Source organism: Fonsecaea erecta, assembly GCF_001651985.1.
Source record: "Fonsecaea erecta strain CBS 125763 chromosome Unknown Scaff12, whole genome shotgun sequence".
In the NCBI taxonomy this organism is placed as follows: Eukaryota; Fungi; Ascomycota; class Eurotiomycetes; order Chaetothyriales; family Herpotrichiellaceae; genus Fonsecaea; species Fonsecaea erecta.
The window spans coordinates 511,763-529,583 of record NW_017387255.1 but is presented as its reverse complement, the minus strand read 5'-3'; the positions used below and the strand labels follow the sequence as shown (position 1 = coordinate 529,583).

General features: G+C 52.6%; 7 protein-coding genes across 7 annotated transcripts; 4 read left to right on the top strand and 3 right to left on the bottom strand.

Annotated features, from left to right (window-relative positions):
- Positions 1-415: 415 nt before the first annotated feature.
- On the top strand, positions 416-2,509 carry AYL99_10757 (hypothetical protein; the record flags this gene model as incomplete). Its single annotated transcript, XM_018842263.1, has 2 exons — positions 416-1,581; positions 1,633-2,509. The coding sequence occupies 2 exons, from the start codon at positions 416-418 to the stop codon at positions 2,507-2,509; spliced, it is 2,043 nt and encodes a 680-aa protein (XP_018688424.1).
- Positions 2,510-3,375: 866 nt separating this feature from the next.
- AYL99_10756 (hypothetical protein) lies at positions 3,376-4,167 on the bottom strand (the record flags this gene model as incomplete). The annotated part of the gene is made up of 2 exons (XM_018842262.1): positions 3,376-4,006; positions 4,079-4,167. The coding sequence occupies 2 exons, from the start codon at positions 4,165-4,167 to the stop codon at positions 3,376-3,378; spliced, it is 720 nt and encodes a 239-aa protein (XP_018688423.1).
- A 1,412-nt stretch (positions 4,168-5,579) lies between these two features.
- On the top strand, positions 5,580-6,839 carry AYL99_10755 (hypothetical protein; the record flags this gene model as incomplete). The annotated part of the gene is made up of 2 exons (XM_018842261.1): positions 5,580-5,991; positions 6,040-6,839. The coding sequence occupies 2 exons, from the start codon at positions 5,580-5,582 to the stop codon at positions 6,837-6,839; spliced, it is 1,212 nt and encodes a 403-aa protein (XP_018688422.1).
- Positions 6,840-8,714: 1,875 nt separating this feature from the next.
- AYL99_10754 (hypothetical protein) lies at positions 8,715-9,393 on the bottom strand (the record flags this gene model as incomplete). The annotated part of the gene is made up of 2 exons (XM_018842260.1): positions 8,715-8,983; positions 9,099-9,393. 2 exons carry the CDS (start codon positions 9,391-9,393, stop codon positions 8,715-8,717), a joined length of 564 nt encoding a protein of 187 aa, XP_018688421.1.
- A 974-nt stretch (positions 9,394-10,367) lies between these two features.
- Positions 10,368-10,862, top strand: AYL99_10753 (hypothetical protein; the record flags this gene model as incomplete). Its single annotated transcript, XM_018842259.1, has 3 exons — positions 10,368-10,672; positions 10,734-10,785; positions 10,839-10,862. The coding sequence occupies 3 exons, from the start codon at positions 10,368-10,370 to the stop codon at positions 10,860-10,862; spliced, it is 381 nt and encodes a 126-aa protein (XP_018688420.1).
- A 4,370-nt stretch (positions 10,863-15,232) lies between these two features.
- Positions 15,233-15,614, top strand: AYL99_10752 (hypothetical protein; the record flags this gene model as incomplete). The annotated part of the gene is made up of 2 exons (XM_018842258.1): positions 15,233-15,446; positions 15,505-15,614. 2 exons carry the CDS (start codon positions 15,233-15,235, stop codon positions 15,612-15,614), a joined length of 324 nt encoding a protein of 107 aa, XP_018688419.1.
- A 1,021-nt stretch (positions 15,615-16,635) lies between these two features.
- AYL99_10751 (hypothetical protein) lies at positions 16,636-17,421 on the bottom strand (the record flags this gene model as incomplete). Its single annotated transcript, XM_018842257.1, has 1 exon — positions 16,636-17,421. The coding sequence occupies one exon, from the start codon at positions 17,419-17,421 to the stop codon at positions 16,636-16,638; it is 786 nt and encodes a 261-aa protein (XP_018688418.1).
- Positions 17,422-17,821: the final 400 nt, after the last annotated feature.

The following is a 17,821-nucleotide window of genomic DNA, read 5'->3' as shown; positions in this document are numbered from 1 at the left end:
ACCAGCCCTCTGTTACGAAATATTTGTTGGATAGCGGGCAGAATACTTGACATCCCGGGTCCGCAAAACACAAATTGTTTGCCGACACCTGGCTCCAAGCCCACAGCAATCAATTAGAGTACGTGGCATTTCATCGATCGCGCGAACCGCCTTGTCAAAACTAGCAGCCTCTGCGCGATACCACGTCTTTCACGCTTGCACGTCGATTCATCTAGTGTGTCTTGTCAAGGCCCTTCCATAACCTTCAGAGGGCTATCTGTCATTGCAGAAGAGGTGGTACGGAGAGGCAACATATCCGACGGAGAACATAGCAGGTCCCGGTGATCTGGCGCCAGCTGCTGCTTTGTCCAACTTCAAAAACACGGCCGGTTACTTGCAGTGGGCCCTGTGAATGACATTCTAGGGAGCTGCAGATATGCCAAAAGCGCCGACTCTGCCCCATCTCAACTTGGCTCCCGACAACAATGACGATATTAATGGTCTGTCCCCTGCGACACTGAGCCCTCGCTCGACGGGCTCTCCTCACACTCCACGATCGGCCCCGACCTCCCCATATTTGCAGGGCCCTCCACCCTCTTTCATGTCGCATCAAGTGTCTGTATCTCAAGACGATGGAAACGATGGCTCGCGTACAGGACCCAGGTCTCCGCGTATAACAGCAATGCCCGAATTGCCTCCCTCACCAGCTCCTCAGTCACCAAAACATGCCCGAGATCCCTCCAAGGGTTTCTTTTCCAACCTAATGGCTTCGAAATCCTCCCACAGACTGCATGCTTCGGAGACTAGCATTCCAGAGAACGGAGAGAAACCAAACACAAGGAGCCGGGCTAGTTCAAAAGAGAGGTCCCTACATTCGGTTAAAAAGCAAGAATCAACCCCAGAGTTGCCGAAGGTTGCATCAAGCAATAGTCCCAGCAATGAGATTGAGCTCCCAGCTTCGGCGGAATCAATCCCTTTCCAGCCCGCTCTAGAGCCACCACCGGCGACCAAAAAGACGAAATCCAAGTTTGGCGGCATTCTCGCAAGGACCAAGACCGTGAAACTGGAGGAAACAGCACCCAAACAGAAGCACCCGCCGCCAAGTCATCTGCAGCTGGACACCTCTAATTCCGGCAATGACCACATTGAGACATCTCCAAGGACTGCACCCATCAAGTTCGACCACCGAGAGAGGGCATTTGGCCTTGAGAGTGGTGCAACCGTGCGAAATCGCTCAGTAGATCGACAGACCCGCGACGACTCGCAGTCAATGAAGAGAGATCGGCCGACGGCGGGTATACCTGTGTCCCATTCCTTCCGAGATGGGACAACGCTTCAAATCTTATCGAACCTTGGGCAGACTGGCAAAGGCATGGGAGACCGCATCGGCAAGGCTGGGAAGGGCTTTTTTGGCAAGATCACACGGAGTGGGAGCAGTAATGAACGCGAAACTCTGATGGTCACGGATGACAATTACGTATGCACAACAATCAACCTGCCACTTGTTAAGCAAACCCGGAAAACCAGGATAGCACGACGTCTGGAGTCATCCAAGGATAAGACCGAATTCTGGATGCCGGCCTTGCCATGGCGTTGCATTGAGTATGTTGATTTCTCTCCGTCTTCTATTGCTTGTACTAATCATTTGTCCAGTTACCTCAATATGAATGGCGCCGAAGAAGAAGGCCTGTATCGGATCCCTGGCAGCAACAGAGATGTGAAACACTGGCAGCGGCGCTTTGACACCGAGTACGATATCAACCTCTTTGACGAACCCGAACTGTATGATATCAACACCATCGGCTCAATGTTTAAATCCTGGTTGCGAGAGTTGCCTGACGAGATCCTTCCCAAAGCGATCCAAAACAAGATTGCTACCCAGTGCGCCGGGGCCACTTCAGCGCCTCAATTGTTGAAAGACGAACTATCGCGTTTGCCGCCATTCAACTACTACCTGCTATTCGCCATCACATGCCACCTCAGTCTACTCAACAGCTATGCTGAGAGGAACAAAATGGACTATCGAAATTTGTGCATCTGCTTTCAGCCTTGCCTGAAGATCGATGCCTTTTGCTTTCAATTTCTCGTCATGGATTGGAAGAATTGCTGGCAAGGCTGCTGGACTGAAAAGGAGTACCTGGAAGAAGAATATCGGTACCAGCGGGAAGGCTCGATCAACGAAAGCGAGGACCTGGCGATCGATGAGAGAGCCATCTCTTCCAGCGGCAGCAGTCAGCAACAGCAACAACCGCCGTGTCAGCCGCCACCATCAAATTCTCAGCAGGCATCTGCGCAGCAGCCCGTCCCTCCTCGAACCGCAGATGCCGCGGCACATCGCAAGTCAACGGCTCCCAGGACAAAGCAGCGGAGCCTGTCTCAGGGTGGAAGTGCCAGGGACAGATCCAACAGTGCACATACGCCTAGCCAGTCGGTGCCCGCTGTACCCCGAATGGTGACGCCAGAGCCCCCCAAAATGTCGCTTGATCAAAAATTGCCAGAGCTGACAGGGCTCTCTCCCATTAGAATGTGATGCCTGGGGATACCTGTTGTTGACCTGGTGAGCTTTCACCCGAGCATTCTTGTTTGTGTGGTGACGCGTTATGGACCAAAGCATGTCCCTTTTCATTTTGATGCCCTTCTTGGATACGCCTACCTACGACGATTGTTTGGCATTGGACGGCTCTAGGACATATCTTGTATTATCTATCTACTTGATTTCTACTTAGCATTGCTTTTTTTTTGTGGTTGCATTGCGCTGTGGCTTTCTTGTGGCTTTCGCCTCGAAACAATGATGAAGATTCATGAGGGGAATGGTATAAACCAGCCAGAGACTACGCAAGAGAACGGTGCAGAGCCAAGCTCTGCTTGTATGACTAGGCGGATGTAAGATTTGGGACTGGACGTGGCGGGCAGCGCCGGTGGGGTTGAATAGGAGGAGACGAAGTGACATTTAAGACCATAGATTTGTGAGGCCCTCGAGTCGAACGCAGAGGGCGGCTTCCGATGATGTCTACCATCGGATTTTTTCAAAGCCCATCATTTCGAATATCCTTTCACCATCTGCGCAACAAGTTCCTGCCCACGCCGGCATGCAGCTGACCTTTTGCAAACATATTTCCTTCAGCGAGCACAGAGCCGTGTGAGATCGTCTTGCCTCGGTCCACTTGGTCGACTCGACTATATCGAGATCCCCAGTACTGCAAGCATGTATCTCTGCCGCAGGCTGAGGACCGGGAGAAGCACCGCTTTCTGCCGTTTCAGAAGCCGGTTGGTGCAGCTATTCTTTAGCTGGCTTGCTGGACAATGGACGCAGTCCCGAGGCGGCCAGGCGTGGAATTCCCATACCAAGTCATATCGCATCTGGGCATCCGTCAATGTTCGTGTTACTGTACACGCTCATCCCATGCTTCCACCTTTTCTACCTCTCCGCTCATTGTTCCTCTGCCGCCTTTCTTGCCTCTTGATCCGCTCCTTTCTCTCCCTCCTCCCTTCCCCTCTGACGGTCCTGCCCTCGCCACTGTCACCACCAGCTTTCTCCTTCCTCACGGCGTCGTCGTCCAACTCGACCAACCACTCTGATTCGTCCTTCTTGTTCCGTCCCCGGTACCCCCATTTCTTGACCCACTCGCCGCTCTCTTCGTCGTAGATCAGGTTTTTCCGCCTCTCCTCCTGCGCGGCCCCGCCTTTCAGATTGCCCCCGAATTTGCCGATGCCTTTCTTGCGGGCGAACAGTTCCCACTTCGTCGGCGGCTTCGGCTTCGGCAGCGGCTTCCATCGCGGGAGGTAATGTTGCGGCACCGGCAAGGTCATGAAGAGACCCTCCGGCGTCGACTGAATCGGGCAGGTCGTGAGTAGGGTGTTGAGGAGCGACTGGGCGCCGTCGCGGGCGATGTGTCGGAGCCCCTCATTCCGCTCGGCGAGGGACTGAGAGAGCAGGTGTGAAGTGGCGGGGAGAGGGTTTGGGTCGATTGCTGTCAGATAGCCGAGCTCATATATGTACGGAGTAGGTTTCTCCACGGTCGTCGGTCTGGCGTGAACAAGTGTCAGTGCAGGTGAACTATTGAGGTTGCGCTGTGGGAGGCAACGGCAAAAGACGTACAGTTTTCCTGCTTTTGTTTGTGCCTGGTCTGGGACATTTGAGGCTGGGATCAACACGTGCGTCCCCGCATCTCCCATGTTTGTGTCCATGGTTGTATCTCTGGCTGTCCCTTCTGCCAGGAATGAGTCGGCTGGTCTATATGGTGTGCTAACAAAAAATTAATGCAGCGGTGGAAAACAATGCAGCCCACAAACTCCATCTTCTCCGCACCAGAAACTGTGACGAGACTGCGCTAGTACTATTATGTATGATCTCTTGGCGGCCGGGGAATTTTAAACCTCTTTGGTTCTCGGTTTGTTGCAATAAATAAAAATATAATATATATTCTTCACTCTCCTTCACACTTGTGCTCGCACAAGCTGATGATTTGGATACTGCACCTGCAGAGACCAGGACACTCTGTCCTGGGTCGCTGATATTCCTCCCAATACAACCTTTTGCGCCTGTGCAGGAAGCGATGAAAAACGGCTGTTGGCCCTTCTCAGAACTCCCTGAGCCAGCGTCTCGGCTTGAAGACATCTGGCTCCAGACACCGAGGCCAAAGTATCATGGCCATAGATGTACTGGATGGCCCTTGGATCACGGTTTAACCAGGGGGTCTAGGACGATAGGGACAACCGGATTCCTCTGTGTGCTTCTTGAAGAGTAATAGCCGGAAATATTAATGGATCTCTATAACAACGGGATGATCCGAGAGTCCTTGGGAGAATAATGAAATAGATTTGTCGACCAGGTTGCGGGAACTGTGAACAGCACCAGTGCTAGTATTGATGGTTCTGGCAAGTGCGGACTTGCTCTTGGGCTGCAGTGTCAAAGTGAGTAAGCTCATACAGCAGCCGAGTGTCTGCCATCTAGGTTTCATGTGTTCCATCGCCTTTGAATCCAATGGCAGCCTCCTGATCACGATGACGACAAGCAGTGGATATAGTGGTATGAGTTACATGTGCCTCCCAAGCAAGAGCCAATCGCAAGAAAATTGCCAAATCCGGCCAGCAGCAAAGGGATCCATCCAATCACATTCTGGAGACCAGGTATTGCCCCAACTTGTCTTGCCAGCCAAAAAAACCCCAAAGAGCCCAATCCCTTTTTACTTCTTGACGGGCGAAGAATTAACAAAAGCACATGTCTTCCCGGCCAATGGGCCAAGGCGGCTCCTCTTGGAAGGAGAATTGCAGTGGGGCTAGCCGGGTTAGTGGCCGCCCAAACGCGGGGAGACTTTACAGCTCTCACGAAGACCCCTCAACACTTGCAACAACACCGCGTTCAACTTCTAATTTGGTCCGTGGAAACACGTATTTTCCGCCCCCTCCCAATCCCCAATGGAGATACATTGGCGGAGACTCTTATTTGGTGAAGCTCGAGCTCGAGCTGATCCAATCACAGATCATGAATCAAGGACCGTGTCTGCCTGGGCAGAGCATGTCTCACATCCCATGTCAATACCACCATCACTCCTTGGACCGTCTCCTACCTAGCCTCGCCGAACCTGCGGACTTCCACCATGACGAACCCTCCCGACGAAAGAGTGGTCTACCTTGCTCTAAGAAACACCTTTAAAGGTGCCGATGCGCAGGTGCGCAGACCGAAGAAGGTCCGCGAACTCGTCCAGAAGGTGCAGAAAAGAAGTGACGTGAGAGATCTCATAAGAGAGCATAACATCGACAACGTGTGCAATGTGGCGCGATCTCTCCTTGAGCAGCAGATCTTCGAATCGACACTGAAAGCAAAAATTCGATTTCCAGAGGTGTTCCAAGTCTCACCAGCCCAAACCGCCGAACGTTCAGCCTCAGAAGCAGAAGCTGCAAGGAGCGAAGCCAACGCCATCAGAATACTGACAGAGGGCGAGAGATCCAACGACACCATCCCACAAAGCCAAGATCTTCTTCCAGCCCAGAATGCTCCTCTAGACTCTGGTACGTCTGGGCCTCGCGTCTAGACTTCACTGCTAATATCCGTTACAGTACCTCACGAGTTGCCTGGACCCTCTGGCAAGCGCCCTTCCTGTTACCCGGTCGCTAATGTCCCTTCACTGTATCCTGTTTACCTGCCTTTCCAGACACAGCACCAATTGCTCGTCAAAGTACAGGGCATTCTGGAACGGGCATGTCACGAATTTGGGATGCGAGCGATAAAAGAGGCTGTGGAGCGGGAGGGATGGGACTGTCCAGAGTCTGCGGAGCTGAATAGGTGGCCACGAGTCCTCCTCCTTCATAAAGATAATTTTTTGCAGGGAGACCTAGAGGCACTTGGGAAACCATTGGAACAAGTGCTCGATTCCATTACCCAGCTCCGGCACACTGCCGTACACAGACTGCGGGTCAGTGCAAATCGCCTCGAGCAGTTCATGGTGGATGCAGAGGCCCTAGCTCGACTCCTTCAACATGACTCTTGTACCCGGCAGCTTAGCCGCCTTCGCCTCGATACTCAACTCACACTTGGCGAGTTGAAGCGGTACAAAGACCTTCTCGAGTCGAACGTCACGTCGAAATTAAGAGACATCGCCACTCAAAGAGCGGAGTTAGATCGCCTGGAAGAAGAGGCCGTGCAGGACATGTTGAGAGAGGACAAGGAATATCAACGTCTGGCAGGTATGAGCCTGAACCAAGCCATGGAAACTCCGGATACAGTTCTACACAGTCAGGCGCCGACAGAGCTGGACACGAAATCCGATTGCGATCCCGACACCGATCTGGAGCGCATCAGTTCTAATGAACAAGATACTGATTACAGGGGAGGTTCTTCGTCCAAGGCTGCTGGATGAAAAAGGCGTGTCTGTCATCTGTCCCATCTAGGCAAATGGCTATGGTATAAAGGAGTGTAGGATGCGAGTAAGTCAGCATAGATCAGGTGCAGCAAATTTGTGCTCGGAGCAATGGTCACTCGACAATGACACCAAGAGCCAGCGCCCACGCTGCCGGGGCTTGTCAATGCCGCCAATCATTGCCGCAGTGGCAAGGACGGTGTCGATTCTGGCATATCTGATTTACCAGGCCATGAGACCCAGATGGCGTGAAGCAACAAGATCTGGGACTGCCAGGTTTGGGGCCGCCGTGGTAAGGCGCAAAGTCGCTTCTGGATGCGAATGGAGGATATACGTATGGGTCAACCCCTGGGTACGCCCATTTGTTCTGTGTTAGGATGCTGCGAACTTGTCTGCGGGAACGGTACAACAGCTACAACAGCGACTCCCGCCCAGATGTGAGACTAATGCCTTGCTTTGTGGCACGGGTCGGCCGGGCTCAGTGTTCGATGAGCCGGGACACTCTTTGTTTATTTTGACCCCAGTTTACTTCTGGGGTGACTCGCTCGAGCTATTTCTCCACCCAGCAGTGGTAGTACTGGGGTCTTCCAGCATTATACATTGGTAAGGCCAATATTCAACCTTTTCCAAGCACACAGCGTTCACCCTTTACCTCTGGAGTGCGGTGTACCCCTGGGCTGGGGATGTCTATATGCCTTTCATCGAAACGACAGCCTTTCTTAATGTTTTTATTCTCCCCCGTCAGCGACCTGGTGTATGTCTCTTCTTTCTTGGAATGCCACCTGCTCTCTCTGTCTTCTCCCCCCATGGACGAAATCAGAGGCAAGACCTTGCTCGGCGCGTTCTTTTGCCGCGGGTCAGCGCTCGACCCGCTGCCGCGGCCGCAAAAGCGACAATCCTCGTGGCTGGACATTAATCGGTGGCCCGCAGACGAAGGATTCCTGTCAGATCACAGGGGGTCCCATGGCTGAAGGAGCAAGAGAAATGCTCGACCATCGTGGTGTCAGCAATCAAGCATCATCATCGTCACCCAATCTCACCGTTGCAGTGGGCCAGCTATCACTATAAGCCTCGTCAAGCTTCGCACCAAGCCTTCTGTGGGCTCGCCCCCAAACCAAACCTCTCTCGGCTAGGGGCCGCTTATATGTGTGGACCTGTGCCAGTACGAACGAAGTAAGAGCGGTATACACAACTTACATACCTAGATAGGCTATGATTAAGATTACTTGCGTCTCGGCTGCGCCGCGACTCCCACACAGAAAGGACAGAACGATCAGTCTCACCGCGCCTCGTTATAGAACGCCCGTCCAGCTGTGGCATTGGTTCCATCTCTCTCTCTCGCATACACACACATCAATCAACCCCCTGCGCGCTCAGCCGCATTTCCTCAGCTCCTCCTCGCCACGGGCCCTCCGACTGACCGGATCGTAGCTCAAGCGGGCCTGCAAGGAGTCCCGACCGGCACGGGGCCTCGTTTCCTTCCGTTTCTGGACAGAGAGATCTGAAATGTCTCCCGCCGATGGTTGGAGGAGCATTAGGCACTGTTAGTAGACTGGCATAGGCGTGTGTGTCTCCTCAGGAGATTTCTGGAGAGATGCACAAGCATGCACACAAACACACACGCGCGCGCGTGCGCTCTCTGTGCAAGCAATTTTGAATTCCCTTTCTGTAGACAAGCACCCGTGGGAACAACTATTTGAGTGACGATATACATCAGAAGACATAAACTCGGGCTAAACCACAAGGAACCGCAATGCTGAATTGTTTACCACCCCGCTCTAGAAGAATTTGGTTCCGTGCCGGTGATATCGGGCGATTCCTGCTCCAAAGTGACAAGTTACAGGGATCCCCGTTCTGGTCCCCTTACTGGAGAGCCTAGCAGCCTTCTTCTCCTTCACCTTCCTCCCCTTCGCCTTCGCCTTCCTCCCCACCGTGGGCTCCCATGCCGCCATGGCCCATCTGGCTTGGGTCGGCGCCCATGCCCGCGCCCGCGCCCGCGCCCGCACCCATACCCATGCCCATGCCCATGCCCATACTTTGAGCGTCATGGCCGGCCGTCATGCCGACTTTCTTCGCCAGCCGAGCGAGCAGCAAAAGCCCAACGTGGATCATGCTTTCTAGGTGGGCCTCGTGGATCGGTTCGGCTATCATCGGGTCTCGTCAGCCAAAAATATCGAGAAGGGGAGCAGAGAAACGAAAAAGGGATCTCCAGCCAAATACAGAAGCTGTAAGGGGGGGGGGGGGGATAGAGATACTCACAAGCAATCTTGTCTAGCAGCATCATCGCTTCAGCGTGATGAGGGTCCTGCGCGAATCTCGAGTGTGCGTGCTGCGGCTTGGGGACGTGCGACGGGCCCGGTTGCGGCTCCATGATCAGTTTGACCACCAGGTGCGTCAGGTGTGCCACGTCGGGGTCCTGTCCTTCTTGCCCTTCGAGGCCCATTCCCAGGTGGCCAGCCATGCCCTGGCCGTCGTCTTCGCCTTGCCCTTCTTGGTAGTCGTATCCGTCGTGTTCTTCACCGCCATCATGGCCGTACTCGTCGTGGCCGTTCATGATAATGATTTATGATGGATGTCTGGTGTCCTTCTTCGGTATGCGGATAGAAAACGCGATTTGATGTCTTGGACGACAATAAGTGACCGCTGGATGGCAAATCAAACGCTTCTGATATGCGGGTGGTCCGTTCTTATATGTCTGTAGAGCCATATGACTGTCGATGTCTCGTCCCCAAACCTAAAAATGACTACAAGCATGGGCTGTGTCATCACCGTCTGATAAAGGTCGGATCGAGGCAGCAGAAACCCCCGCCACAAGCCCACCCGACCTGTGCCAGATCCTAGAGGAGCCTGAAGTACTATTCCTGACGATAATCTGCTGACCCCACCCGAAACCTATTGGCGGTATAGAACAGCCCTGTGGGGGCCGTGACTTGTATTCCAGGCCACCAATGGCAGTCCCATCGCACAGCCATTGAGGGGCGGTGTGGGAAAGACGCTTGTACACGCATGGTTAAGGAGGCGGCTTACTCTTTAGCACCTTCATATTAACTCCGATCAGCTGGTGGTTCTCGAGGTAATACAGTCAGCTTATGACTCGCCCTTTTCCCCTAAAAGCGTTCAGGATTCAGTCCGTTGTGCAGAGAGCATACCCCGATCGGGATTTCCTCCCTAAAGATGGTACCTTTGGGATTCGGAATAGCCCCCTTGTCCATGGGGCAAGGGGAGTGAATGCTTCGCCAGCCGCTGGCGGCTGTTAGGCACTATAGTAGATAAAGATAGATCTCTGTCAGGTGGGGAGCGTCTCGACATCTAGACCTTTATGACGGCAACCAGGATAGTTCATGGGGGTCTCCCTCTCGATATATTGACCGGATCGACCTCCTGCGACTCAGATGGATACGGGATTTCTGAAATCGTCATCAGCGCCTCAGAGTCATATACGATATACGACACCAACCCTTCTTCTGGCACTTACGAAAAAATAAACACTTCCATATTGCGTTCCGTCACCAAGAAAGAAGAGGAAAAATGGCACAAGCAGTGGCTGATCTAGCTGAGGGCGCAGTCCAAGTGGGCATCGCAATTTTCGGCGCAATCTTCAACTCGGGCGCAGACAAGGATTTTCGAAGCTCTTGGACACAAGTTCAAATCGGAGACATGTCGTCCAAGAACCCCGGGAAGAACGTCATGTGCGTCTTCACCAAGCACGACGCATCCAAGCTCGTCAACAGCACAATGACCATTCGAGAATGCACGTGTCCCAACAGCGGTTCGGTTTTGACGTATTCTTGCTATGTCTTCGATTCAGGCCCGTTTGTGTTGCAGGGGGACGGGTGAGTGCTCAATTGACACGACCCAAAAAGCCTCCCCGCCAGACTGACGTTTTTTTGGCAGAGGATACCTGAACTGGTGTTTTGCTGGCAACTTCACCCGCGACGGCGGCAATGTGAGCACAGACGAGAGCCTTCAGTGAGACATGACTGACTTTGTATGTGATAGGTGACTTTCAATCCGTTGAGTTAATAGGTAAAATGCGGGTAAAATGTCCAGTAAATGTCAGACAACCGGAACATGAACCTCTGAGTGAGGTATCTCCAGTTCAGTGACAGAGGTGTGACGGAAGGTTATATACTACCATAGCGAGCGGGTTGAATCAATGTCATTTCTGAAAGACGAACTGGTTCTCAGCCACTTGTCGGTCTGGTCGGCGCTGGATTGGCGTTCACTCGTGAAAAGAAGTGCAGGTAGCTTGCTTGGGGTTTCCTGCTGTGGGTTCGAGCCCAATATGTTTGTAAGAATGGTGTTCTGCTACGGTTCTGGTCAGACGGTGTATGACCGTGTCCTCACGAAACCTTTGGATAGCGAGAATGCTGTCAGCTTTCCTTTGGAGATAGCAGCCATGTGTTGCATAAGCTTGAGCATGACAAGCCTCTTGCTTGCTGGCTAGAGGGCCTTTGGGCAATGCATCTGATGGAGATCTTGGGACAACAGGCTCCTCCACACTTGATGTGCGGATCAGTCAAGATCTGCTGCAGGCCGCGAACAGTAACGGCTTTCTAACCCCAGAATTTCACAACGATGCTCCTAGGCCCCTTTTCCGGGCAGCCAGGGTGCTGAATGATATAATATATGATTACTCCGTCCCCTATTGGGGTCCAAGTTGGGTTGCGCCTTGTCCCCCCCAGTCGATCCGCTTTTACGTGCTGACTGGCGAACCACCGTCTGCCACTCCAACCATGATCCCAAGCTCTTCGCGCTGGTGGCGACAGACCCTTACTCCTTCCGCCCTGAGCGATGGATTCTTACTTCCGGGGCTACCGAGAGGCTCAAAGAAATGGAATGCAACTTAATGACACAGAGCATGCCGTCTTTCACGCTTTACGCTTGAACGCCGAATAATTAGAGCATAATACTTACGAAGATTTCAAAAACCTGAAATTAGTGACACAAATTTCCGTCCGCTCTCAGTTTTGGTAAAGTGCTAATACTTGAGCCAGTGTGTCCCAGCACCCCTACCTCCAAGGCGTCAGGGATTAAGACTTACGGAGCATGGCTGTGGGCAGCCAGCATCTTCCTTATTGTCTGGATCACTCCACCACGGCCTCCCGCTGATGGTGCAGAATTGGTTTTGTTCACCCGTTGGGCAATATGAATGTTAAGCGTCACCCTCTGGACAGAGTCAGGAGCAGAAATCTGACCCAACGGAAGATGTGGAGGTTCTGGCCATTTCCTGGAATGAAGGGGGCTGAAAATGGCCTTAGGAAATATGCACCCTCTTGCAGTGACAACGGTCAATGTCAACTTGGCTGATGGCAGAGAGATTCCAAGGGCATTGATTCAACATGGGCCAGAGGCTGAGGCCATACCCTCCAGCACCTCTATGTATTTGTCGCCTCCGCCCTACTCGGATAGTCTTTTCTCTTTCAACATCTCTGCCACCTATACAAAATCCCAAACATCGAGATTCCGGCACCGCACCGGGCATCGATCCCAGGGATATCTCCATTCGGTACTGAGGCACAGCACATGGAGTAGATGCAACAGGTGAAGAGGACTGCACCACCCCAAAGTTTGACATTCATAGCGCCATGGCTGGCTACTTGAGTATTGATCTAAGATCTGGAATCTCCGCGATTCGCCCAACTGTCCTGCGATTTACCACGTCGACTATCACCGGATGGATGATCTGAACCAACACCCTGCCAGCAAAGAATTTCCGATGATTCTATTCTATGCGGGCTACCTTGATCTCAAGTACGATCAAGGCCTTTCATGGCTTGCATTTCTCGTTGACCTAGAACGATCCGAGAGACCAGTACGGCTCTCCCGAGATATGTATGGTTTTGGATGGACGAAGTTTGACTCTGCAGCCGCTCGGGAACATTATGATGATCCAATCGCCCGAGAAAGTGATCGAAAACACGTCCCTTGGTATGGACGAGTGTAATCCTGAGCATTTAATAGAAGTGATAGACTTCTTGGAGCGTCTACAAGAGAATGACACCGATCTCATCAAGCTTTTATCTTCCATTCGTAAAAAGAACCACGCCAACTTGGATGGAGCGACACTCAAGCGATATCTCTTCGACGACAACAGGCTTCATCGCCTTGGCATAAACCCTTTTGGATGAGGAGGATGTTTGGTTTGGGAATGAAGAGCGCAATCAGTCCATTCAAGGCTCTGCGGTCCTGGCTTGTGATTTATATCCAGTGCCTCTAACCCTAGGCAGCCCTCTCAAAACACTGGGAAGGAGAGTGAATGGAACAGTCTGTAAAGAATAAGAAACAGGTGGTTGCGCACGGCCTGGACGAGTGTCCTGTGAGCAACTGCCTCCGGGAGGTGAATTGCCCGGTTTTTCTCCCAGGAGTTCAACGTGACCTGACTTAGCTACTGATGAAAGGCCACCTGAATCCCTGATAATACCAAAGGCCGGGCAGGAAGCGATCGTCTTAAAGCGGCGCAAGTATAGCGTGATGGATATGTGTGAGGCGCCTCGGCGCTACCTAGTGGGACATAGAAACTGCTCGCCGCTTTAAACGAGCGTCTTCTTTCTCGACGTCCCTTTTGCTCGCAGCCTTGCGATGATCCTTACTGCCTGGCTGGCTCAGGGGCCCTTGCATCTTTCAACTTCCTTGAAACCTAACATTTTCTTTCTCTCATCTACGACAAGCGGCAAACACAAGTATCTTAGCTGCATTTTCTCACACAAGGACGTTTGACCCTGAAATGCTGGGTGCGCCAGTTGAGACCTCCAGCATTTTTGGCCCATGGAAAACAAAGCAATTTGCCCGTCAAAACATCCCCTGTACCACTAGAGCTGTGCTTTCTCATTGGCTTCTGGCCAGGGCAGAGCACCAAGTGCGCTTCTTGTGATGGCCACTGACTCGGGATCAGAATGATGGCTTCTCTGGCGCTTTTTGCTAGGTCTCGGTTTGTGGAAGCCAACTCTCAAACGAACTGGGATCAACGCAAAATAATGTCTCTGTTGCTTTGGTTTCCTCCTTTCAAGCATGGAATGCACGATTGTTTGATATTGATATTATCTTATTTCGGAAGTCGCTATGTCTTGCATGAGCTGGACAAAGGGGTAAAGGGTGGGAATGAGCTTTCCAGAGCGTGAAAAGGGACCCGTGTCTTTCACGATGGGTGAAGGTCTTCTAAGCTGCTGCGAAGGTAGTACTCGAGATCCTGACCAGTGCTGAGCGCTACACTAAACAGTGACGTATTGCAAAAGAGCTCTTCCTTCGATGCCAGGGAGCAGGGGAAAAAAGGGAGGATGGCGTCAGAAATCCAGCCCTTCAACCCGCCCTGTACCAGAAAAGGTCTTAAACCCGACAGCTCCCACTTTTTCAAGGCCTACAAGCACATGTTCTAGGATGCAGTCGCACTCGAGGAGGAGCTCCACGATGAGACGCCCGAGTACTGCCAGTTTATTCTCGTTCGAAGCCTCTTTCTCGATACAATCTCGTGGAGAGATGGAAGTCCCACTTCGACAAAGTTGAGCCTGGAGAAGACGAGAATAATGAGTCTCGAGTGTGCCATCACTATGATGAATTAACATTAACGTTCAAAGTGGACCCAAAAAAAGGGGGGTCTTTAGAATAGCTAGGACACAGCCAAAAAAGAGCAAAAGATCGAGCCAAAGAAACAGCCAAAGCACCGGTACAAAAGAAAGGAATAGAGCTCGATGGAGGCTGCACTTGCTCCGAGGGGCTATTACATGTCCTTCCCGACATGGTCACCAAGCAACGATCAAGCACTCATGATCAAGTCGAGGAAGAAATCGTCACAGGCACTGTACTGTACCTTGTGCATCTACGTCGTCCTCAACGCAGTGATGACTTGTCACCACCAGTGATCACCGGCGAGTCGAGACGGAAGGCCGCTCCAGAGCAAAACGACCTGCCATAGGCGCACCGCGACCTATCGGGCGGAGAGACTGGGAGAAAACTGGACTTGCGTGAAACCACGGGAACAAATGAACAAAAAATTACGACGCCTAGCGCTTGCTCTGCAGACATCCGATCTCCCTCACGTCTACTACTTGCGTCATATGTACCGACAACAAGGCCTGGTGCCGAGGAGGACTGGGGAGAGATCCTCTACTCGAACGATCTGGCGCCTGCGAGCTTGGTCGGACATTGTAGCTGTGGGAAAGAAAAAGGCAAGGCCCTCTTCTCGGCCATCAGATACAAAAAGGGCCGACAGATCACGTCGAAAACAACCTCTCGGAGCAAAGGTCATTAGGGATGCAAATCCTTTGACTTCTTCTCTGGAAGCGTTTTTCCCAAGCCCTGCCATTTCTAAACCGTCTCCCTTTCTCCCTCCCTCCCGCAGCACCTCCCTTTCTCTCCCATAAACACCTCGTCGAGTGGCGCCGCTACTTGCTGCCATGGCATCAGGAACCCACGCCGACGGAGAAATTGGCCTGTCATTGGCCTCGAGCCTCCAGGGCCGTGGTCAAGACCAAACTGACCTCTTTCATCTCTGCGGGAAACTCTACCACAAACGAGGCCGCCCACCGGGATCGCCATCACCGACGGTGAGCTTCGAGTTGGGCCCGAAAGAAGCCATCCAACTCAGCAGCGTGAGCGAGCTTGATCTTGGTACGTGGAATACCTGCATTTTGCCTCCACGAGAAATCGGCTAGTCATACTTTGACAGCACACGTGGGATCTCAGTTCGGCATTGCCAGGAGCGTGCCCACGCCGGGCATCTGCTCGTGTGCGACGAGCCACAAAAGCAAAGCTTCATGGATGGCCGCCAAACTATGAGGACCAGAGATGCAGGCGTGCTGGGTCAACCGCAGCCGAAATCAGCTTCTCGAAGAAGATAAAGAAGAAAGGGGAAAAGAACACCGAAAAGAGAAATCGGACAGTCACGTTCTGGTCGGGCACATCTTTCGGTATTCAGGCCATTCTCAGATTTTCCCATTGCTCGTGGTACCTGCAATACGCATACCTTCTGACCAGCCAAGAATACACACTTTCGCATTTGTCCTTCCACGATCATTGCAATCCATATGTTTGAGCCGTCTTGTGTCACTGCGCCATTTCCATGGGGTTGTGAGAGTATGGTCACACAGACTGACCAACTTTACCCATAAAGTTCTGCGATCGTTCCCTGACACCTACCACACTCCCAAACAAGACAAGTGCCATATCTAGTTGCGCTGGGGGTCGCACAAAATCCTGTGGGACGTCACAGCCTCCCTGGTCAATGCTTCAAGTAGGAGACTTGTGTCGAGGACGATCTTCTTATAATATCTTTGAGCCCGGCCAGCCTTTCTTCAGCCGATCTGGGCTTCTCCGCCGTCCACAACATCGTGCCTATAGAAACGAACGAAATCTGTCGACAGGCATAGCGAGGGGAGAGTGATCCCAGCGCTCCAAAAACACTGCATCCGAGTCGGTGGCCACCCCTCGAAATCTGTGGGCGAGTCTTGTCATGACATGTGACACAAGACGGCACCCGACGACCAATAGACTTGCCGCCGCCGCCGCCGCCGCCACTGCCGCCGAGGACCATGTGGGTTGGAAATGCTCAACTCCTAAGGATCCGTGCACCAATACATATCAGATCGACCGTCACCATCTCAGGGTGCGACAAGTCCGAGAACGAAGACCGGGGATTGCGTGAACTCGAGGGCTGTTGCATCTGCTCCAAGGAATTCATTCGGTTGCTGGTCACGCCGTGCAAGGAAATTGAGATGTGATTGCCCGTCGTTCAATCGGAACCCGATCCTGGAGGAAGGCCGCCAGGCAAACGGAACTTGTGGACTGAGAGGAACAGAAATCAAGCTCGAATAGCCACCACGAACAGGCGCGGATAGCGCAAGCACACCTTGCCGTCGACAAGGAGGGGATACGTTTCCTCTATTCGTTTGAAATATCCAGCGAGGAAGGCTTCTCTGTCGGGGGCCGATAGAGGATCCACGTAAGGTCTCAGACCGGTTCCTTTCACCCACTCTACGATGGCATTGTGGTCTTGCAGGATGTGGTAGTATTGCGTATGCCAGATGTTGATATCTGAACAAAAGGGTTTCAAATGATCGTAGAGCTCTTGAGGTGACTGAAATGGTTTGCGAGCTGGCTGGAGGCGCCTGAGAGTGTCAGACCACGGACCATGGTCGGCGACCTCGCGCATGGCAACATGGGAGGGCTCTGAAAAGTTGTCCGGTACTTGGAAGGCGAAGACGCCGCCGGGCTTCAGGGTTTTGATCAGGTCGATGAATGTTGGGATTCGCTTGTCGTGCGGAAGCCACTGATACACGGCATTGGAGTAAAGCAAGTCGGCGGATTCCGCCTGCTTGAATGAACTCACGTCGCCTAAGATAAATTCGAGATCAGGCAGTCTCTTTCGGGCCTTTTCAACCATGTCGGGGGACGAGTCGAGACCGACGACGTGAGCCTGGGGGAATTGCTTCCAGAGCACCTCTGTCGAATTACCAGGCCCACAACCCAGGTCGACGACCCGATTGGGGTTCGTCAGGGGCACCTGGGCAAGGAGGTCCCTGGCCGGTCGAGTTCGCTCGGCTTCAAACTTCAGATATTGGGCTGCGCTCCAGTCTTTCTTCTCCATCGCGACTCCTGACATATGAAACGATCGACGACCGGGATGTTGAAGCAGCTTGACGAGCTGTTGCGGGCGGTGTGTGATTCGAAGTGGTCTGTACAGTTCGTGTATTGAAGTCGTGGCTTGCGACCAACGAGACCTGCAGACAGCGCTCATACTCGCAGGAGGGTGTTGCTCTCGGTGTCGCTCCTCGTCACGCGGGATATGGGATTCGTCATTGTAATGGCCTTGAGGGAATTGCGAGTTTTATGTATATGTTGTCGACCGCCGATGTCGGTGGAGAAGGATGGGTGGTGTATTAATTACGAGGTACAGTATGTACAGCAAGTACAGTAAATACAGTACAGTACATACATACAGGACTTGGTAGAGCGCGGGGCGCTTACATCACCGTCCTGCGCTTATG